Source organism: Leptosomus discolor, chromosome 4 (assembly GCF_034619465.1).
Source record: "Leptosomus discolor isolate bLepDis1 chromosome 4, bLepDis1.hap2, whole genome shotgun sequence".
Lineage (NCBI taxonomy): Eukaryota > Metazoa > Chordata > Aves > Leptosomiformes > Leptosomidae > Leptosomus > Leptosomus discolor.
Genome location: NC_141394.1, coordinates 72,840,698 through 72,864,986, shown reverse-complemented (window position 1 = coordinate 72,864,986; position 24,289 = coordinate 72,840,698). Strand labels below are relative to the sequence as shown.

General features: G+C 39.2%; 1 protein-coding gene across 3 annotated transcripts in view; it reads left to right on the top strand.

The window, feature by feature from the left end:
• RGS12 (regulator of G protein signaling 12) overlaps positions 1-12,673 on the top strand; it is an 80,974-nt gene extending 68,301 nt beyond the window's left edge. Inside the window, exons 16-17 of one of the 3 annotated variants that reach the window (XM_009953961.2) lie at positions 481-1,098; positions 12,309-12,673. In XM_009953961.2, the coding sequence (XP_009952263.2) occupies positions 481-1,098; positions 12,309-12,673 (983 nt within the window). Of the gene's footprint in view, positions 1-480; positions 1,116-12,308 lie in introns of those variants that run through there. The other 2 variants (XM_086464019.1, XM_086464020.1) reach the window with 2 other exon arrangements.
• Positions 12,674-24,289: the final 11,616 nt, after the last annotated feature.

The following is a 24,289-nucleotide window of genomic DNA, read 5'->3' as shown; positions in this document are numbered from 1 at the left end:
TATTATTAAACTGAGAGAAAGTCAATATAACAAGGAAGTTTGCAACATTCTGAATCTTTGAACTTTCAAATGGCATGGCTATTTTTGAGTTAAGATGGGTAAAAACCATCCAGAATATAAAAATGTGCACCCATTGTCAATAAGACCAGAGCCTTGTTTTGTATAAAGAATTAAAAAATTCTCTGTGTGTGGAGAGATTTATTAACTGCATAAAATAGAAGATGTGTTCAAGGCTCAGTGAACTGCAGCTGTTCTAAACTGCAAAACTCTTACAATAGCAGTCCTGATGGTCTTAATTATAGTGATGCTAGAGAACATTGCTGCAATTGAAAAAGTTCCTAATTAACATGGGATCTTATTTCAAGGCAGCATTGAAAGAATTGAAGATCTTCATGGAAAATAAATGTGCTGAAAATTTACGTTTTAATGGCATTGCACTTTCTGACAAAACCTTGTCAATTTTGGGTTTTTCCCCAATAGAATTTTTTGAACTCATATCCAAAGCTCAAAGTAACAGAGCAGATGACCAACGTGGACTGCTAAGGAAAGAAGACCTTATTCTTCCTGACTTTCTTCGATTACCACCCACCGGACCAGAACCATCCTCATCTACTCCTGCAGGCCCTAAAGGCCTCCACAAGCGAGTTTCAAAAAATGATGGCAAGGATGGATGTACATCACCAACCGGAAAACAGGAGTCTGTACAAAACTTTAATGAAATTTCAGTTAAGAAAATGGGTTACTCAGAAAATAAACATAAATCTGCTTTGACAGCACTCCACAGTCAGAAGACTTTCAGTGTTCCTTTTAATAGTGCGTTGTCTCCAATTCCGCATGCACAGGAAAACAATGCAGCAATATGGAAAAGGCAGTCGAGAGAATTACAAGCTGAAGGCATACAGATGGTAGATGATGAGAATGTGGCAGACTTGACTCTTGTGGCTGAAGGAGACATTAGTAGCCCTAACAGCACTTTGCTACCACCGCCACCACCAACACCACCGTCAGACATCAGTAAACTTACAGAAGCCAACTATCCACCCCCAACTCCTTTTGCAGGTAATCAGGAAAAATCTGGATATCAAAGATCCAATTCAGGTATTTCTAGATTTTAATAGTCTTTCCTTTTAAGTAAAACTACTTTTCCTTGGCACTGTTAATCAGTATTTGGCACCCATTAAAACAGGAAAGAAAATTCTCTTTGCACCTTAATTTTTTTTACAAAAAAAAAAAAAAAGATTTTCATTGCCTTAGTCTGTGCTAACTGTAATATTTATGGTTGCCTTTAACAATGTACTTTTGTTCAGATTTGGCATGTGGCCAAATAGGGACACATGCAGACGAACCTTTAAAGTACATCCATATGCTATAATTATCTTATTCTTTACCCTCGAAGTTCAAAACAGGATATCAGCATTTTGAGCTCCATAGCACTGTAGCGTTCCAGATTTTCTGATCCATTTGTCATAATGAGATACATGATTAGGGTTTGGAAGTTTAAATGCTTTAGGAGGAACCCTAATTATGTGTTGAAAATTGCAGTACTGTTTATGATTAAGATTTGAAATGGATAAACCTTAATTTAAAAAATATTTCTCTAATAAATTAGATATTTGAGACTAAAAAAAGTTACAGGTTTTTTTTTTAACCCATACTTTGCTACGCAGAGAAATAGATTGCATCTATCACACTTTCTCCCATAATGTTCAAATGTGAAATAGCTCTTATCAGATAATTTTAAAGAAAATATGTAATTTTTTTAAGGATGTAAGTTTCATGGTCTAGCAATACCACAGAGCAATATTAGTCCAAGGCAGAAGTACGGAATTTCTTTTTAACAATGAACTCTAATAGTAATTGCTATTACCAGAAACAAGAGTTTGAAGACGATGGGTGTTGTGACATTGACATTTTACAGTCATTGTACTGTACATTTTAATGTAAAATATAAGAAGTATCTATGTGCTACATTTATTTTTGATGTTTCACAAACATATGGTGCCATAATTTGTATGATCACATTTCTTTGTGATGTGGGAATATGCATTTTAATTATTTATCTTTTTACACAGAGTATTTGATACTGTTCTTTATCTGTATGGTTGATGATTTGTAAATACTTCCTTGGTTGTTGAATGCTTATAAATGGCAATGCAAATTATTTCGTCCTCTTGGTATTTTAAAAACAAATTCCTTTAGTAGTGTTTGAGAAATGTTCTATAAGCGCTACCACTTACTTTCTGAAACTGAGTATTGAGCAGACTTGTAACCAGTGCCTACGAATAACAAAACCACAAAATGTACTTCAGACATGTTGATGTGTGTATGCATAGATTTGTGTTGGTGTCTTTCTGATAATATGACAAGTGTACAACATAGGTATCAATTTGCATATTTTTCAGTGAGAACTGTTAAAAAAACCATTTGCACTTAAAAAAAACTTCATGAATTTACGATATTTTATGCATGCCATACATTTCTGTGTAACCACTGAACTGTAGCTTTTCCTTTCCCACTTTCTACTTTTTACTTTGTAGAAATCTTTGTGTAGTTTTCACATGTATTTTGTATCTTTGTTCTCTCAGGAGTAATAAATTCTAGACCTAGTTACGCAAACTGGTTTTAAGCTTTGATTTTCTTCATTATTTAAAAACTGTTCTTTCAGTCCCGGATTAAGAATTCTGATTGAAATTATCTTCTAATAACAGATTAAAAGATATGAACTAGCAATTACCGTGAGACAAAGTTGACAAACATTGTATATGTTAATAATCTAGAAGTCTAACGGGCAAATGCTGTCTTGACGTGCTGATGGGTCACATGTGAAATCCATAGCATTGGCATGTGCACCAGAAGGCAGATAAGACAGGAGATTTCTTTTAAATGAGTCATATAAGGAACTCCTGAAAGGAGAGTCTCTTCTGTCTTTGGGTTCTTGGGCTGAACTTTACATTCATTACTTTCCTTCTCATTTTAAACTAAAGTAATTCTTCCTTTGTCTTTAAGAAATGAGCTGGTGATCTCACTTCATTTGACGTGGAGTAACCAATGTAACAACCTCTTTATTTGATAGTCTTGGGTAAGAAATGGAGGGTTGGATGGGTGCTGGAGACCGCGCTACCCTTTTCATTCTTAGAGATGGGTCCTAAATAACAGTACTGTGAAGCCTAATTGGAAAAAAAAAATAAAATGCAGAGGCTCGTCATGCTGTTACCTAGGCTCATTGTGTTCTGGGGGCTGGAAATGTAGTTTTTCCAAAAGTCACTCTGTTCCCACATAGTCGTGGGCCTCCATGAAAGAAAATGAAGCAGCTGAAAGTCCCGTAGCAGTTCCTTTTTAAAATTAGTCAAACTTTTCCACAACAAATAACTAATATCCTACAAATTTAAGTATGTTAGTTTTGGGTTTTTTTATTTTACAGATTTTAATTTTCATGTATTCAAACCGGTATGTATTCAAAACTACTCTGCTTTCACTGATGATTGTCTTTTATTTTTCTGTTATAGTCAGAAGTCACCTATGAGAGACCTTTCAGTAGTCAAACAAAATAATTTTGCAACACAAAAATCTTAGTTTCTCTTAGCTTTGTGACAAACCAGATTCTTTTTTTTTTTTTTTCCTGAGGAACAGCAAAAATATAAAAGAAAGATGTAAAACACCTTCTTTTTTTGGTACAACCTTATGGCATACACTAACTCTATTCTACACTCCTCTCACAATACACTACTATTTTATGGGAACTATTCTACAAAGAACAGTGATTTTATGAAAAAAGTGTGAGCTGAAACAAAACTTTTCTATTTTGATGATTTCTTGGAGTTTGCATGGAAAGTCTATTCAATGATGTACAGTAATTATAAAGACTGCTGGAAACTATCTCCAGTCAAGAATCGATATTTCAAAGGACTAAATCATTAATAATGGTTTCTTTTTTTAAGTGCTTTAATGGTTCTCCGTTCATAATCTCCTATCAATGGAAAATGCATTTCTGATTGGTTTATTGAATTAAAATGTTGGGATAAAAAGAAAAATAATGACCACGTAATTTAAAGTGGTCGATAATCTTGGTTTCAAATTGGTATAAAGGGAAATGACGTGTATGCTTACACTGTGCACTGGGCTTTTATATATTGGGTTTGTATACGCTGGGAAAAGGGCTTGGGGGGGATGAAGGAGTCCCTCATGTTGTGCAGGGGGCAATTCGGTAACTGCAGACTGATGTAGCAAAGCCAGGCCACTCTCCATCCCTGTAATGGGTAACTCTTGAGGTCTTTTTCATTTGAAGATCTAGAAAGCAAAATATGAATAGTGGAAAACAGCAAAATGAGGTTTGCATCGCTCAGAGCTTTTGAGAACAATTTTTCAAACGCAGATCTTAACTTTATGTAAGTGAAATATGTAATATTTAGCTGTGAAGTAAATATCAGATCAGTTTGCAACACAAGCATTACAGGTTCCAGTTGCGTTACTCATCAAGAGAAAACGTCTTTATTTTTGAATAAGCCTGTTTAGTTCTGGCAAATTTCCCACTTTAAAAATCAGGGATTTCAGGAATCTGAAGACTAGTTCTGAAATGTGCTTACTTCATGTCGCTACATATAATGGTGGTGGTACCCATCTGTGGAAAAAATAACTCAATTATTGTGTGGTGTAATTGACTTTAAGTCATGCATTCATTTTTGAAAGTGCTAAAATACTTATTTAATCTTTTCGGGTTTTGGTTGCTTTTTTTGTTTGTTTTGTTTTTAGTTGCATGGTATAGTCTAGGTACTTTGAATGTTTTCCAGTTTTTCCCAGGGGGTTAGATACGTTCATTACCCACGTGAAAAATAGCTGTCATGGGGAGAGGCAGTCTTTCAAACCTTTAGTTCCCTCAAGAGCTGTGACTATCAAACCAGAGGCCTTGCACTAGGTTATTTATTCAGCGAAATTCCACTGTGGCTTGTGAGTTGTTCACTGTGGTTGTTGCCCCTAACACAAAGTAGGTGGGGATTTTGCCTTAGTAGCAACTGGGCTTTTTTCAGGGAGCACTGTTTCATCCTTGGATAGGACAATGTGCAGCCATCCAGACTGAAGGTGCGCAGACTGTAGATGTGATTCTGCCAAATTCCACCCCCCACCCCCCCCCTTTTTTTTTTCATTTAGGGTAAGAGATATTCTTAAAATGAAATTGCAATTGCAGTCAATGGAATTGTTGCCTACCAAATAAGAAGGTGTTTTTTTGAGTAGGTGTATAGGCTGGATCCAGCAATTCAGTCAAATGGAGTTTATTCAAAACTCCCTTTTAATAGGTATGTAATGTCATTGGTTAAGATAGAGAGCCAGCTAAGGAAAATAAAAACATGTGAAGTCTCTGGAATTATACTTTAATAGTACGGCTGTGGAAGATAAAGGGTGAATTTGGACTGTATGAACAGTTACTTAACTTTCTGAAGACAGTGCTTTGTTTCTGAAGTAGATGGGCAATTGTATCCTCAAAATAAACTTGTTTCCTTTCTTATTGGAAAGAATTCTTTCAGAAATGGGATAGTTAGTACCAGCACTACCATGTTTTTGCTTTGAAAGATAAATTATGCAGAAATAAAATGCAGGGTGGACTCTCAGAGCCTGGGGCTGGCTATTGTTCCCAAAGAAAAAAAAAATTCCCAACTGCTCCTTTTTGTTATTCACAGAGAGGAAGCAGCACGCTACAACCGAGGAATAGAGATCAGATAATAGTGGTACTTCTGTGACTTTCACTTTTTGGCTGTTAAACTTTTCAGTTATAAGGGTCATGAATTCCATCTGCAATAAACTCTGTGATAGTTTATTTAGTTTTATCTTCAAAAAGGCAAAATAAATATTTATTTTTGTAATAAATTCTATAATGTTTTACATAATTAATATTTTACCTAATCCCTTAATTCATGTGGCATAGTTTAGAGACAATCCAGTGGTGTTTCCTGTGTAAATCAAGATAACCACATAAATGAAATAAAAATTTGAGAAAAGGAAGGGATTATGACTTAAAAGTATAAAAATAATGTAAATCAGTATTTTTAACAAAGGCTGTTGTCCTGCCGTTAATTATATTCTTACCGGTTCTGAGTAATTTTTTAGAAGATAATTGGATTCTGGATCAATATAAAGTACTCGTGGGCATCCAGTAATACTAAGGCCAGAATCTGTTAATCCTCTTTTAATCAGAGTATGATTAGATGAGAGAATTACATGTAGTACATGACTGAGATCAATAATAAACAAAGGAGAAGGGGACTTATGTTAAGAGTAGACAACTGGGAGGCAAGGAAGGCCTTGAGGGATGTTTATTTGAAATGTAAGCTTATTTCAATAAAACAGCAAGATACGCATTTTAGAAGGAATTACGAATTTTATCACTGACTAGATAAAATGTTAGAAAAATTACAGTTGCTCTTTGAACCAAATGCACACAGGCTAAAACCGGATCTATGCAAACACATTTGGATGATGCAATGAACTTAGCTGAATTATTAGTTGAAATGTAACTGGTAGCCTTGCTAAACCACATTTTAGAATTTCTTAATTGAAAAATAACATAATGAATGTCAGATTAAATTAAAACTGATCCAAGTAATTCAATCCACTATTTCCCAACATATTACTCTCCGCAATAATTAAACCTGCTGTTACCAACTACTGACGGAAAAGCAGAATGAATGTTAACAATAAGTGCTGGAAGATCAAACTCGGGGCTGAATACTTGTAGCCTGTTGCAGAGATGTTTTGTCATGTCTACTGCTTGGAAAGCATTCAAAAATTATTTCAAGTTTAGCAGTGGAGAAACAGAAAGTTTAAGGAAATTGGTTAGTGTTATTGAGGGCGTGTGCGTCAGTCTGGATCAAAATTCAGAACTCTTCATTTTATTTATTCTCAGACTGTTCCTGGCTTTTAAATGATGTTGTATGCAGTTCCCTTCAGCAGCTGCTGTAGCCACGTATATAAAAGGTCACTGCCCTCAGCAAACACAGTTTGCAGTGTTTCCTTTTTTTGATTATATGTGCCACTGGTGAGCAGTAGTAGCTGTATCAGCTCTCTCTTCTATATAATATTCAGAATTTTTCTTTCTCAATAATATTTTTGCGTTGTTCTTCTTGTGAATGCTTTTGAGATGAGTGCAATGAAAAAATTTCTATCATCGGCCCTGTCTTTCTAGACTTAGTACTGCAAATGTATTTGAGAAATTCCCAGGACAAAAGTAAATAGACTGGTAATGCAGAGTATTGCTGCTTTCTAGAATAATCCATTCCTAGCTTGATGCCTTCATTATTACTGAGTCAGATTTCAAGGCACCAAGCATATGCTGAAGTTGGTATTTCATCATGCAAGTGAAATAGAGCATATAAAGTTAAATTTCCTTTGAAAAGATTTAGCATAAACTGTAGGTAGGAATCTTTTATTAAATCCTCTTTCTTCTTCATGTTGTATCAGTTAGGAGATAAAAGGAAGGAAACTGTTAAAGGAAATGTAACCTGCAGAATTCTAAATCTTAAATGCAAAGTAGCCTTTTCCTGTGGAAGCATAAATCACTTTACAAACTAAAAAAAAAAAAAGCTTACAGTACTAACAGTATGTCAGCTAGTGTGGAAGTCATTTATCCACTACTTAAAAGAATCCACATCTAGGAAGGCTAGAACTTTGAAGTGCCACTTCCCAACAGTTTAGGACATGGAAGGGAGAACCATCTTTCCCAGAGTGAAACTGCCAGATTACATGTATCTTAAGGAAGAGTTACTTGTACTGAAATATTTCCAGGACATTGAAGTGAATACCCAGTGCAGAAGTGACCATCACAAAGCTCCTTTTTTAAGTCTCATGTAAGAAAATGCTCTCTCAGGAGGCATGTTATCACCTTAGGACAGATTGTTGTACGGAATCAGAGATGAGAACAGTTTCTGCCCAATCTCCTGCATTAAAGAACACACCAGAGTCTTATTAATTTGGAGACTGAAAATAACTGATTACATTTGGTTGTGATATATGCCAGTAAATAACCAATTCTAGGAATTATTTCTGAAAACTTTGGTGATTTCTTTTCACAAGAGTTGTATTAGAAACATTATGAAATACTTCAAACAGATTCTGATCTGCTGTAAGTCAGCACAAAATCATCAAACTGGAGCTCATTCTCTTTAATAGACTATCTGATCCTCTTTGACATCAGAAGTTGAATGCCTGGGATCAATGGTATAGAAGCCATCAGAGTATTCTTGTCATCTTTCAGTAGAACTGAGAGCCAGTAAATGGTTTTGACAAGGACAGTAGGATTTTAACAAAGGTAGCATGCCAAGTGAAATGCTGAATCTACATGGAAGAGGTGTCTGCCTATATGGAAATGGTGTTGAGGATATTATGGAATAGAATTTAACATTCTGTCATTATGAAATCCACTAAGTATGGACTTTCAAATACAAAGTTATCTCTTCCAGTGAAACCTAATAAACATCTACTTGCTTTTATAAAATAGATAAATATGGTGTGATTGGAACTATATCGAGTATTGATCACGTAAAACTATAGGTGCTGAATTTCAGATCAGATCTAAATTATGCTTTAAGTGAATCATAACTAAAATTTGTCACATTGAAAATAAATGGATCTAATAATTATGGTAGAGAAAAAATTAGCATTACAAGATACTGTGGGTGGACCTTTAAATCCGAAGCATTTGCATTAGAGTTATGTTTATTTGATCCTATCATCTACATTTGACAGTTCTGTTCCTGAAATTTCCAGGTTTTTTGTGACCTCATCTTTACCCGGAATTTGGCCAAATGCTCCCTTGGCCCTAAACTACTCAGAGGACTGTGTCTTCCAGTATCTTGCTTAGATCTCAGAGCTTGAGGAATATTTTATACAGAAGAAGAAAAATTCTCTTTGTTTTCCTTTGTGAAGACACTTTTCCATAGTCATAATGTTAAATTCAGAGAGCTTGAGAATAATACACAAAATCAAAATATCAGGAAAAGATAAATACTGGTAAATGAAGTCAGGAGATCAGCCAAAAACCGTGCCTGATCATTAACCTTTGGAAAAATGAAGACCAGTGCACTTAGCCTTCTAAGCAGCATCTAGGTGTGACTTTGTAAAGCAGCAGATCTCCAGTTTAAAGGCAGGTGACAACATGCATCATCCCATCTTTAAACCAGCTGGAGCGTATTAATGGGATTGGGTGCACAAGAAAATTCCCTTAGAGCTGCATGGAATGCTTAGCAGGGGACGTGAAGGTTACTAATAGGCGTGATTATTCTATTCCAGTCTGGAAATTAATCTGTGCAACCACTGCTCTGAGGACAGGCTTCCTTGCTCTCCTAAGTTAGGTAGGACTTTGACAGATTAGATTCAGGAAACTGGAGTGTCATTCTTGACTTGCTTTATGCAAGGCAATGCACTCCACAGAGATATCCGTGGAGGTTTTAGTCACTTCGGTGCAAGAATATGTGAAGAGAAATTTTATCTGTGAAAGCTCCCTGCACCTTAGATGGTGCTCTGCATAGCTAAGGATTTGTTGCTCACAGAGAGAATACGAGGAGACGGCCAGTGCCAAAGTGCTGTAGGCATCAGTTAAGTCTCATTATAAAGCTCCACTGAGTTGCAAATTGCAAGTTGCAAACCTTGAGTCTATTTTAAAAATTGCGGGTTACATTTATGTTTGTTGGTTTTGGGAATCTCTCCTATTATTTATGCTAAATAGCCTTGCTTCATAAATGTTTTGTTTTTATAAAGGAGGAAAAAAAGCATGTTAAAATATTTTTTAAGTGTAGCGCTACTCTTGAAATCATCCTCCAGCTTGGTGCAGATGAGTCAAGATCTTTTCTACCCTGCCAGGAAAAGAGAAATCATGTTCACAGTATCATCCCTCAGTAATTCCATATACTTTTGTACCAATATTTTAGATAAGACCTCTGTTACTGTCCCGCCTCTAGTAGTAATTTGTTAGATGCTTCAGAGGGATTGCTTCTGGAAAGGGCATTAATAGAAAAAACTGCCCATAATACAAAATGTATTCCTTTTCAGATGGGCTTCTGTCTTGTGAAGCCCAAGAGTTAACGTTGACCTTATTTTTGCTTTGTTCCTGTTAGACAACTTGCAAGCCCAGTTGCTTCATGTGGTGAATCAGTGACACCATAATTCCAAGACTTAATGGCATTTCTTATATTTAGCTGTAGAAAGACTGAGCAACCAAATAACTACAGCAATACTTACACCTTCTGTAGCGTTCCTCAGTAGGAGTTTCCAGGTCTTTCATCTGTTGTACCCTGTGGGCTGTATCTTTTGACTGTGGAGTGTTTTGGCTTAGTGCAAGTCAACATTGCATTACCTTTAGCAGAAGGATGCACTCTCAATACTAGGACAACTGGATCACTCATCCTCCGTCAATGCAAACTATTTGGTGTAATTTATCATTAGTACGGCTTTTTAGAAATTAGTATCTCTTTTAAACCAACTTGAAAGGAGAATCAGAGATCTTCCTCAAAGGGCACAGAATAGTAGATTAAAAAGATCAAGAGTACAATTCAGTACATTCATGTTAAGATAAACATTTTAGAATAGAAGAATAGCATTTTACACCACAGCCATGCAAACAGCAGTTAAAATTAAGCCAGTGTTCAGCTGCAGTAGGAAGATGTAAACATGAAGCATAATATAGTCCCATTAAATGTTAGCTGTAATTTAGTAGGCTGGAGTCGTGCTGGGCTAGCAGGGCTGAGAAAGCTTTCTGACTTTCCCTGCTATTGCTCAGCTCATTTGTTTGGAATTTGATCTAATTTCTCTGGATGTGGAAAAAAAGGCAAGCATTACTTATGTGGAATATCCACATTATTAATGTAGGGCTGCACTGTAACTAAAGCACTAAAATGATATTGCACTACTTAAAATTCAAACTTATTTTCATAAAATAGAAAGCTTTAACCCTGGAGAAGACCCTTGAGTGATTTGATTGAAACAGTATGAAATTGCTTTTTTTTGTCCTTTTCATTTGAATTTTTCCTCTTCTCTGTATCAAAAAGTTCTTGATTACAATGATTATACATTGAAATTTATTTTTCTTGCAAAGAACTGTGTACATCACTTTGTGGAACAAACATGAGAGGTTTTAAAGCCAGCTACGAGGTTTAACCACATAAGTCTCATGAGATTTGTGTGTCCTGTGGCAAAAAGTTTAAAAATGTTTTAGGTAAGACATGTTGGGTAAGATGGTATCTTTTAAAAGACCAGCTGATACACATGGAAAAAAGAAATTAAATATGAAATGGAAGCCCTTACTCAGGTCTGCCTTTGTGCCTTGAAAGTTTCTCTATTTTTTTCTTGGATTTCAGTAGGTCTAATAAAAGCAGTTCTCTCTCCCTGAAAATTTTGCCCCTTTTTATATCATTGTGGTTGGGGCACCTCAACTATAGAAATTGTGTTGATGACCTTGGTGCAAATCACGAAATCAACTCATTCTTCATTCTTCCCTTCCTGTTGCCTGTTGAAACAGGCAAACCAACTTCATTTGCAGAGTCACATCTAATGCAAAACTACCTTTTTGGGAGCTCGGGGTTTTAATCTCGGGTTCACTTGGGATAGTGATGACTTTGTATGAGTAGTTCTAGAGAACAGGCCTGAATCCTAACAACTGTGATTTTAGAAGCACTGTGCCAAAAAGAAACTTCATGATAGAAAAATCACACATAACTCAGGTGATTCTTCAATGTTTAAAGCCCTTCAGTGGATTAAGTGATTTCCTTTCTTCTTGTCCTGTAAACTGTGGCCCACAATTCCTTGGTTGCAGTTCAAGGCAGTGAACTGCAACTTCAAATCATCCTTTCTAGGTCTGCTAGAGATTAGGTCTGCTAGAGATTTAATCTCTAACCAAGCAAAATAATATCTCAGCAAGGATCTGATATTGGGGGCCAGCTCAAGTCAAAGGACATCTTCCGTTCTGCCGCAGTGGAAACTCTACATTTTCCTCCTTCCCCTTTGGGTTTGCTGATGTGAGAGGTTTTGTTCTAGAGGTATACAGAATTATACGAAGTAGTTATTTTTAATGGAGTCTTTTTAAAAACTCTGAAAAATGCTAGATTAAGGCAGATGCATATTAATATTTACATTTATCTTTATTTGACATCTACTGTTTAGTTACCTCCTTGGTACATCAGTAAGTCTCCTTAACGGTGTGGAGGAATATCTGAGCTGACTACCTACCATTAGGACCTCAGAGGAGGCTGCAATATTGAGAACTGGTAAAAGCAGAAGATACATAACTCTCCTGTTTTGTGTTTTTTTGTTTTTAATTCTTCTGTTAGGTGCAAACCCCAGAAAGAAAAAAGATTCACAAGGGACTTCAGGAAACTCTTGTGAGCACACCTCTCACAAAGTGAAGACCAGCAGAAACTTCAGTCCTCCTGGTGCAAGAGAGAACCCCAGAGCTGAGCTCCCTGTAAACAGGATAATCGATGTGGATGGAGTCAAACTGGAAGACACTGGCACACGCTCCTGTGACGATTCCGAAGGGAACCTCAGCTTTGAAGGTTACATCTCTGAACTGAGATCTTGCCAAGGGAGGATGAGGACCGGAGTTTATAGGACATCAGACCTTCCATCTCTGATTAATGTCAAAAGTGAGAAGAATAAGGGCACTGAGAATCAGTATAAAGCTACTTTTGTTTAAATATCTGTTTTTAATTAAGAGTTCTGGTATTTTTGCTTGGCATCAGCAGCAACGGAGATATGCCTTAGAGACATGTTTCTGCAAGTTACAAGTTGTTTTCAGCACCGAGTTGCCTTTAACGAGCCTGCCAGGCTGTCTCTTCTGATATGAGTTAGAACCTGTAGAATGAAAAAACCAGTATTTCAATGAAAGTATTGAGATATTTGTTTTTGTTCTTTTACTGTTTCTATATAATTTTCCCTTATGATTCCATTGCACAGTGCAATTAAAATTATGATTTCTACCCCTACCCTTCTTGTCTTTAATAAAGACAAACTCACTTTAAATTACTCTATCCAAACTTTTTATTTAATATTATTTAACTTTAATCTTCTAATGGTTTTTCCTAGTCTGCAGCATTCTCTGTGTGTTGGTAGAGTTTTGAAGTGGAAGTAAAATCAGCTACTGGTGTAAAAAGATTAGGATTATTTTCTTAATATCCTCCTATCTGTCTCATAACATTTGGGAAGAGGTCCAAGTGGAATTCAGTCTTGTCTAATGCATTGCCTGGATGGATATATGCAATAAGACCGTTGTTATACAAGCAGTAAGAAGCAAAAAAAATAGCTGTGAATTTCCTGTGCTGGGAATAATAGCTGCTCTGGTAGCCAACACTGGTGACGTTTCCATACCGGAAATGTATCTAGTAATTATATAGTGGTGGGAGGTCGTCCGCGTCCCTCCTCATCATTGCTCTTGGTGTCTTTCAGCTTTGGGCGAAGGCGGATTTTGTTACTGGTCTTTCGATAAGTGGTTAAGTGCCCCTCATTCTTCTGGTCGTCAATTCTAGTTTCAGTTAATCTTCTAGGCTTGGGTGGAGTTTTGAGAAAGAAAAGATACTTGAGATGACTAAACACGTTGCTTTTGCCACCTGCTCCTTTTCCTCCTTTCCCATTTCTTCAGAAGGGCTTGCAAAAGGGTACACAAAGAAATGAGACCATTGGACTTCTGCTCATCGATGTGAAACAATATTGAGTGTATATATTGAGATCTGTCAGTGGTTCACTGCTTTGAAATTATGGTGAGACTTAAAAAGTCGTGTTGCATAGCTGCCAGACTGCAGAGCCACACAGGCAGTAAGTCTAGAACATCACAGTAATTATTCGTTACCTTCTCTTTCTTCGCTCCTAAAGCATACCAAGAACCGTGAATTTTCTGAATAGTCGAGGATGCTGGAGGCAGTGGCTCTGTTTCTTGAACTCAAATCTGTAAGATGAAGAAGAGATACATATAATTTTATAACAGTAAAGTGAGATTCCAAAACTTTTGCAAGCTTCTATACTGATCCATAGGATATGCTGTTTTGTATTGTGAGATATATATATATCTATATCTATATATATCTATATCTCACCTGTGTGGGGCACAACGTAAACAAAACAGTCATAGCCCAATGATGCGAAAATATTGAAGTATCTATGTATTTTTAAACATTTTCCCATGTGTATTTCTTTTTTTTTGGGGGGGGGGAATTATTTTGCTAATAATTGCCCATGAGAAGATATTTCCTTGCACAGATAAATGGCCACAGAAATTTTTTCTATCTTCTGGAAAATTAATAGCTTTGTTCTAATCAAGACCAACATTACACTAGTCAAACTCAAGAGAGGACTTTTTGGCCTGTGATATGCTTTGCACTTTTTGTGTGTCTTGGAAAATAAAATCCTAACATCATACACGTAAAAGCTTGAAATTCAAATCCAATCACTACAGTCTTTATTAATCTCTAAACAGTATTTTAGATGGAATAAGGCTGCTTATCTTACGTTGTGCAAGTGCACTTCAATGACTTTTAGTGAGCAATACAGGATTCTTCAACTGGAAAAAGAGACAGCTGAGGGGAGATATAATGAAGTCTAAAAAAACTTGAGTGCCATGGAAAGGGTGGATAGGGATTGACTGTCACACTCTTTTCTAATAGAAGAATTAGAGGCCATCAGATGAACCTAGTAGAACCCAGGTTCAAATCAAAGAGCTGGTTCTTCACCTTCTCCTGTTTTCTTTCTACAAGCTATTGTGCTCAGAAAAAAAGGCAAACAAAACCACTGTTTTTAAATTCTGAGGACAGCAATCTGGATTTGACTGTATCAAGGATTCAAAGGGAATTTGACAGCATGGGAGAGACAAGCTCTGTGCAGGAAAATGAAAGATGTGAAAGAACGGAGTTTTCTTTAACATAAGGAAAACTCTTGGCACAATGCCTGGAAATCCTGTAAAAAAAGGGACATGGGAAAAACTGTTCCTCCCCATACTGCACTGTTATGCCAGTTATTGGTATATTGTTTGAAAGAATGAGTTCTTAGCTGGGACTCATGGAAATTCGTTCCTTAGACTTAGAAATAATTAATAATATTAGCTCTCCTCTTCAATATCTGGCAGAATATAAAAGCTAAACCTGCTGGAATCTATTGCCCAAGATCATGGAGTTAAGAAAAATGAACGTGGACAGCCTGTCTCTGGCTGATGTTTTCCAAGATTTTACTAAGGATGTTTTCCAGTTTTAACTACTGTATGACTTCAAATTATAATATGATTTTAAGTTGCCTCATTATACTGTGTTTTCTATTACTATTGAAATCTACTTGCAATTAAAAAAGCAGCCCAATTGAAGCAGTGCTTGATAGCTTCATCCTTTATCTTGCCAGCTAGTTCCTAAAGATAATCAGATTTTTTGTGGTTTATTTCTCTTTTACTTTTCCCAGTTTTCCCCTGTTGAAACTCCACTTGTACAGAGAGTTACTCTTCTGTCTCCTTAATCCCACAATGATAAATAAAAGGGGAATTTGGTTTCCGCGTCCTCTTACATGGCAGAAGGAGATCCACTGACCTATATCAGTACTCAAACCTGAAATTGTAACAACCAGTGATATAAATAAACCAGCCCCAACACTTAGAAAATCCTGCAGCATTCTGAATCTTATTTAATGTACCAGTTGTCTTACATTTCACTTGTTGTCACGGTCTCTGATTTTCAAATGGTAGTGGTTTCAGCCTCATAGGCTTTACAACAGTCACAGTTTTGTTGTGGGTTTGTTTGGTTTTTTTGGTTTTTTTTTTTTTGTTGTTGTTTTAAAGGCTCTGCGAAGAATGGAAAATATACATATAGGCAAACTTGCAAAGCGACTTCCCCCTTAGGATTGCTGTAGCAGTGTCCCTTGCCAACAAATCTGTGATATAACACACAGGCAAAATAAACCACTGCACAATTTAGCTCTGGGGGACTGCATGACAAATAACCAATGTTTTTCAAAAGCATATGAACAGGCTTTGCAAAGAAACTTTGCAAGAGATTTACTGCTCTGTGGGAAGGAGCCAATACCTGGCTGTACCATGTCCTTTCTCATGACCCTGAAGGTCTTCTGGGGGCTATTTAATGGCTTTCAAGGATGCTGGGTCCTTCATGCACTGCTTCTCTGCCTGAAAGTTTTGGCATCTTTTCCTGCCTTTACTGTAGCGTGCATTGCTTTATTCCTCCTTCTCTTCTGATGCTGGAATTTACTGTTTGTGACAGAAAACAAAAGACATGGCTCAGAGATAATCAAGATTCATGAGCTTATTTTCATTATTTGGAAGTGGCCTGATTTTCGCCACAAAACTGAAATCCTTGCCATGAGTTGTTTATCAGTAGTGGTGCTACGTCTCATCCCAAACCTCTCCAACAGTTTTGGTACTAAATGTTGTCATTTAGACTGGTCTCTCTTAAGATACTCGGTATCTGGGAGACCAGGCGAGTGTGCGGTAGCGTGCCACAGTGTCTGTGATGCAAACAGCCAGAGGCACCTTTTCACAATTTCTCAAAGGTTTTGAAAAGTTTCCAAAGGCTCAGTTAGACAAAGGCCATGGCCCAGCGACAGGTCTTTATCGAGAGGTGTGAGAAGCCAAAACCGTTGCAGGTCTAAGGCACTCTTCCTAACTCTCAAAGGCAACTCATTGTGTTTGGTTTAGAAAAACTGTGTTTTCTGCATCAAGAGGCAGATTGCCAAGCTTTGTGGGATTGTAGCAAACCCGTGTGACAACAGTGTTGCTCTGCGGATAGTGTGGGTGTTTACCCTGCAGCAAAAACAAGCGGTGCATCCAAGTACTCCTTTCTGCCTGTGCTCTTGGAACAGCACCCCAAGCCTAGCATCTCAGGGTACTGAACAACCAGGAGAACCCTAATCCAATGCCATTTAAAGCACAGGAAAATCTTTCATTGATCTTACTGAAATATTTCTTTGCTGTAGACCAGCTGTCACTTCTAGCTGGGTCACTTTTGATTTTTTTCAAAAAACCTTTATCTGCTGAGAAATGCTGGATGATCAGGTGTCTGCAAATCTTGCCTGTATTACTCAAAATGTTAGCAAATACAGTATGTAACACATGAACCAACATGTGTTCTGAGTTGTTTGGGTGGGAGATAAGGAAAGAAAATTGTTTATATTTTTTCATCCCAAGTGATCATTCTGTTGTACAGTCTACAATGTGGTTGTACAGAATTTGATTGTATCCGTGTTTTATTTGTGTTTTTTTGTCTTTAAAAGTCTATATAATGACTTTCTAATATGAAAATGCACATTGGATTTGTTTCTCATGCCTTGTCTCCCCAAAGTATTGAAAAATCCTTTACTGCACAGTACTGCTTATAACTCATTTAAAATGTTAATTGTGTATATAGTAAGTAAATAATTTATACCACTGGAACTGGTAATGTTTCATCGATATCTAATTTCAGTGTAGAGAAAAGATGTGAAAAAGTTTTTTTTCAGTTATTCTGGGACCTGCTGCCGTTTGGACATCACAGCTTCAATGGAAGTATAAGACAACTTGAAACTAGGCCACATTTTATTAGATTTTGAAAGATGTCTTCTTAAACCTAGCTTACGTAAAGAAATTCCTTTAAAAGAGGATTGTTAAGAATTTCTGCCAAATATTTATACACCTTAAAAATAGCTCATCCTCTGGAATTTAATAATAGTGGGTTAGGTTTTTAGCCTTTAATTAATTCCTTTTGCTCTATTCTAGCAACATAAAGGGATTTCAAACCTGAGGTAAGTCAGTAGTCGAATGTTTTCCAGGTACAGTGTAATCCTCCTCTGGCTTCGCTTCTGCATAGTCTTGGTGGGTTTTCTAGCTCTGCAGTTTCTGAGTGGATAAGTGCATCAGAACTGCTCTGTGCTTGGAGCAGGCACTGCTAAAGTGTGTGAATGCTCTATCTACCTGAGAGCAAGAGTGGAAATAACTGGGGGGCCCAGTGGTTCAGTGTCTGTGTACAATAACCTGAATCAGTGACTCAATGGTTCTTAAATTATTCCCTTCTCGTTTACCTTCCGCTTCGCTTGTGCTTTGGATGCCCTGTGCTAGAGCAAGGGGGCATACAGAGGTCTGAGTACTAACAGTAGAAAATAGTGACTGATGGGAATGGGATGAAACGTAACTCTTCCAAGTCCATGCCAGCACTGTATTCATCCCCGTGACCATCTCCTACCAGTTTCCAGTGATGATGCTGAATCCCACCCCTGCAGGTACAGATAGCTGCAAAGCCACGAGAGCATTTCCAAGCGCCCATAGCCTGCAGCAAGTGTTAGGACGAGTACTGTAAAGACCGCTCACCTACCTCACTGGAGAAGGCCCTGAAGTCCAAGTTTTGGAAGTGTATTCTTAAAAACCTCGTGTCTGCTTCAGCTGGACGCACCAACCTGTACCTCATTTGCATTCTCTGACTGCAAAGATCTCCTCACTCTCACAATAGTATACAACTTAGTTATTATACAGCTTTAAGCTTCAATTCCAGAGCAGGCTGATAAAGAAATGAAAGGCTAGCTAGAAGTTCATCTAATTAAAGCTAATCCTCTTGGAGTATCATAATCTTTGATCAGGGCACAAAAATGTAACTAATGCCTCTCCCCACTCCTGTGAGAGATAACTAGGGTCTTTCTTAATGATTTGAATCTCTCCTGGAAGGGTGAAACATTGCGATGAGGGGAAACTATGCTTTAATTACTATTCTCCCTCACTTATGGATGTACACAAGCATCCTTTTCAGTAACTATTTGCCAGTATACCAACGACATGAACTCAAATACCAACAATACCTGCGTAAATTCAACCTCTTCCATGCTTTTAAATTTCCAGAGTCAATACTATGGCCAGGATGAAGCAATTCCTGGTTGAAATCAGCCCTCTGTATGCAAAGCAGTTAGCTGAAACTTGTTTGCAATCAGTGATGGTGGGCACATATCTTTGATCTTGTCCTTGCTCATTTGAGCATTGACTAAAACGTGTGCCTGTGTGTATTGGAAAATCCAGAACAATGCATGCCACAACTTCACTCCTTGGCAAGAGGGTGAAGGCACAGATGTTCCTCTTCCTGCTGGAAAGTTCTGGATTGCACACTCCATTGGTCTTGCACCACCTCAGTCTCCTGGAGAATGCTGGTTCTGCCATTGCGTCTTGCCTGTTTGTTTTATGCTTTTGTGGGAAAGGTACAGGTACAGAGGTATGAGATTTTGCTGCCATTCATTGTGACGACATCAGCTTATACTGTGAAAGGACCCACTCTGTGGTGCCATAAAATGTAATTTTCTTTGCTAGACAACTGTGTAGTTAACAGTATTTGGCCTCGTGTGAGCAAAAGAAAGTCCAGTTTAGTTCAAAGTAGTCTTAACAGAGCTGATCTCAAAGTCATGATTTGTCTTTTAGGAGAACCCAGTTGGGATCTTCTTGTCTAACTTTAGGTGTCTACTCCAAAGCTGCCATTGTATCCTAAACACTGGTGTTACTTTATATAAATATATTTGTTAGAGATATGGTTAATACTGTCCATGGATATAAGGAATGATTTGTTTCATCCTCGAGTTGAAACGTATTTTTGGACAGGTGACTCATACCTTAAATTTCACTCTTCTATGTTTTCTAGGTCTCCATTGCTTGTGCTGGGAGCCTTGATAGATACCTCAGATGTAAATACCTATGCAGGAGGTCCCTGAAGCTAGGTGGGGTGACTCTGATCTGCCAGTTTCTCCTGATGTGTGAACAATGTAAATCAGTGACAGCTCAGATTGTTTCTGCAGCAATTACACAGAGCAGCAATTACATTTCTGCAGCAATTACAAGGAGTGGCACTGGAGGTGCAGGGAAATGAGGGGGGAAATAGAGAAGGAAATACAGTAGGGATGTTTGCCACGCTGTGAAATCTTTAGCTTAAGCCTGTTCTTGAGGCCAGCAGTGAGGTAGTGAGCGGTACACGTATCACTTCTGAAGTAAGGATTTGTGCAGTGGGGAGATGGCTGCTCACTGGGAGGGACTCCAGGTTCTTCCTGGGACATCTCTCTGCCTTAATTTTGAGAGTGAAGGAAAAAGGGCCTTTAGGTTTTATCAGGGATAAAATCCCTATTGAGTTCGTGAAAGAACTGTACATCCATCTCCAACGGGATGAGACTGTGGGCAGGTGAGAGCAGAGGGAGATAATAGAGGAGACTATCACTAGTGGGGCTTTTGTATGCAGTGAGAGGGGAGCCCTGGTAAGAGACATCCATGTCTCTCCCTCCAGGAGGCAAGCTTATGTCTCTGCCTGCCCATTACGTTACCAGCTCTCCCAACACACCCCGAGGCGTGGGACTGAAGTCCAAGGGTCCTGCTTCTGCATAGGAACAAAAGCTCAGCAGCAGTAAGACCAAGGGGAGAAGCTGGAAGAGTCCCTTAGAGGTTTCCTACCAGACTTGAGATGCAAAACCCCCAGGGAAAGCCTGGGCAAACATTATGGTAGATTAACAGATTGACAAATCTAAGGTGAATATCCTTATAATGATATTGCAAGTGTTCAAGCAGCCCTGTTGGCCCAGGGCAGCTGCTGCAGTGACACCGAGTGACAGGAGTGCTGTCTGCGCAGGGTGCAGGTTTAGCAGAGGGCACCTCGTCGTACGGCTTCCCCTGGTCACCATAGCCAAAAGGCTGATCAACAGGTGTCACCTGGCACTTCAACCCTTCTCGTATGAGTTACCTGCAAAGCAGAAAGTGCATGTTTAATAAGACATCTGGTTTCTATACATACATATATATATCTATCTATCAAAAAAATCATGGAAAATATATATGTATATATACAGATTTCCATACAGGATATTATCAGAATAATTAGAGCACTATTTGCAAACTCTGCTCTCCGCCCAATCACAGGAAATAACCCTGAAGTCCAGGCAGGCTGTGGGGCTGGTGTCCTTCTCATGGGGCTGTCTCTTCCCCGTTAGTGCTCTTTCCTACTTCGAAAGGGAAGACTTCAGCTGCCTTCAGCTGCAGATTTGGAGCCACCTTCCCTCACACACGCCTGACTTATAGACCATTTTAAAGTATGCCATGGGGGCGTCTAATATGCTAATGAAGAAAGTGGGTGGAATAGCAGGAATTTGAGCACAGCTAAAAATGTACATGCCTAACAATTGCAAATCATCTTGTGCTGAAGTTACCTAAATGAGTTGGCATCGGTGGAAGGTGGGTGCCTCTACACCTCTTCTTGTCAGTTTTCCGTGAGCACATGGCTAAAAAAAAATCATACGCCTCTGTATATGGGCCTACTGTTTCAGCCAGGGTTATCGGCAAAGGTTTCTATCAAAGTCCTTGAAAAATACAGTTACCTACTTTCCACTCTTATTCATACAGTAGGAGGAACAGTCTCTTCATGCAAACACATCCTAGACTGGTTGCAGGCATAGTATTTTAGATATGTCATGACATCTGGGTGTATGAACAGAACTAAGTATCGTCTTGAAATGGACTTTAAAAATCTTGGTTAGTTTTTGCAACTAGATCTGTGTCTGCAGTGTATAAATGAAGGTTCTGCATATTGTGGCTCGTAGCAGAGCTTTAAATCACTCACAGATTTGTGTGATTAGGGGTATAAAATCACAGGCTGGTTTGTTTCTGCAGCTCAACTCCAGCGCTTCCTTTGCTACTTTTATACGATTTGATTTTTCAGATCAGAACTAAAGTTTTCTGGATGCACGAAAGAAACATCTGTAAGCACAGCTGCAGGTAAAGGCTTTTAAAATACACACCTACAACTGCAGTGGCTGAATCTGGCTAAAATGTGATTTCACAGAGAAGAAAGCGTGGAGTCGTTAGAAAACCTGTGCACACAAAGGTGGTCAGTTGAAAAGAGGAAAATCTCAGGCAGGATATTGTCTGATACCACGTCCTGCCAAGGCAAAGCCACACAAGCCAATGGGAGAAAGTATACAGGAGGTCGTGCTCACAGAATTGCAGCCTCAATCAGTATGTTATATGCCTCTTTGGGAAAGTAAATGTTAGGAGGAAAGACTGGTGCGGGAACGGATGAAACTGGGCTCCAGCCACAGGGAAAGTACAAAAAGGTGGGGACAGTCTTCCTACGAGCGCTGAAACCAGAGGAGGGGACGCCCTGGGTGTTTGCTGCTGCTGCAGAGCCTGTTTGAAAGGCTGCGCCTTTGGGGTGCTCCGCTGTGGAGGGTCCTGTGCCTGCTCCTGCAGGACAGAGGCGATGAGGACAGGCTGTGAAGCTCTGGGCTAGGGTGGGGAGATCAATACAACAACTCTGACTGAGGTGGGACACACAAGGTCTGATACCTAGGTAGGTACGGCTGTGAGTGCAGACTCGGTGATGTGGGAAGAGAAGATGCTAGTGGAGAGCAAGACCAAAGAGGCCATGTCTGAGGGGCAGCAGTGAGGTAAAAGGGTAGAAGTGGCAGATGAGCACCAGGACATGGGATCTGGCAAAAAGAGCTACGTTTAATGAAAACACACCGAAGGCAAGCGGAGGATCCATGGGGAGAAAACCCAGGAGTCCAGGGGAAGATCCATCTCCATGGGGAGCTCTGATAGTACTGTGAAGGTCTGTGGAGCTGCTGAAGGAGGGCTCCAAGCCCTACAGAAGGCAGAGGTGAGAGGAAGACCTGATAACGCAATGAGACCATCTCGTGGATGGAAGGAAGACACTCACTCTGCTACTGTGAGCTGGTGAGGCAGTGGAGGCTGTTGCCAAGGTCGTGGGCCAGGATGGGACATGCACAGCCAGTGTGTTGGGGGCAGGGGGTGAGGGTGATGAGGTAGTGAGATGAAAAAAAATAACATAATGGATCTGAGAATGGTTTCAGTCCCTGGAGAGAAAGGAAAGGAAATTGGTGCAGAAAACCCCAGAGCTGTAAGCTCATGGGTGAGGGAAGCCAGGAGAGCTGCTAGAGGTGCTGGAGGAGCGTGGGAGGTGAGAGGAGTGAGGAGGAGTAAACATTTGGGTGAAGGCATATCGTTCTGTCCCAGCATTATCTGCTAAGCGCAGCAGCGCCAAATCCATGTTTGCTGGATCCCAGCTGCCCAACAACCAGCCTTCTGCAGCTGCGCTTTTACCAGCCTCGCTGCCGCTAGGAGAGGGGAGGGCGGTTTGTAAAAGGATTTGTTTGCTCTGTTATGGTGTGACAGAGGTTATGCAGAGCTTGGGGCCTGTGCATATTAACAGCAAAGTCTGACACAGGAGAGGATGGACTGGTGCTCCAGTCCTCTCTGAAAGCCAAAACCATGTCTATGTTTTTCCCCTGGGATTTCTGAAGCTCACAGGGAGAGGAGGGGGTGACACCCAGAGGTGTTTGTGGTTGCAGTGTGGCTCTGTGGAAAGCTGGGTGATACACTGTTTAAGTCCCATATGAAGAATTCAACTTTTCAGTTTGATTTGAGGCAAAGCTTTTATTTTTTCTTGCTGAAATAAGCAAACAAGCAGAATTATTTCAGTTTTCTTCCTTTGCGCGTGGCTTTGGCAAGAGGAATGCAATGCCTTTTCTTTAGGCATCGCTCCAGAACAGAGAAAAGTAGATGGAGGCTCACTACTTGTTCAAAGGGGAAGATGCTGGTTTCGGATGTAAGTGACCAGATTGGGGTTGCACCATTTCCCGAGACAGGTCTGTCCTGAGCCCTCCTGTGCCGGGGCAGCCCTGAGCAGTAGCAGTTAGAGAGAACTGGATGGGCTCCTCATGCACTCCTAGTGTTGTTGTATTGCCTTGTTTTAAAATCTTTAAAAAGTCAGTAGACTTGGTGCCCGTGAGTATTAGCTCCCATTCTGGTCACTAGGATATTGATTAATGAACGGGGACAGATGAGATTTGGTAATGGTTTCCAGGCCCGAACGATGGGAACGATCTCAAGAAACAGAGATGAAAGAAATCCCATCCGACAGTGACAAAAAGGCCTGCAGCATGGTTTGCAGGTCCCCCAGAGGAAAAGAGTGTTGTGGGGGGGTTTGTACACAGCCTTACATTGACACTGAGTGCCTTGCTAGTACACCAGGAGGAGAATTGCCACACATGATTGCTTGCATCCTACCCCTTCCGGAAAGATAAATCAAAAGTTGTATTTTTCATGCTAGAAATACTTCTAATTACTTACAATACACATGCACTCATCAGGTTGTGTAAACATCTCGGACACAGCACACTTGCAGAGACTTTGATCCAGCACTAGGTCCTTGTGCCAACGATGCTGTAGCTGCAACAGCCTCCTTATCCAGGAAGGTGGGTTTGGGTTTCGTAACAATAATGTCGACTAAAGCCTGGAAATTAGATCATCTCAGGAGGCGACACT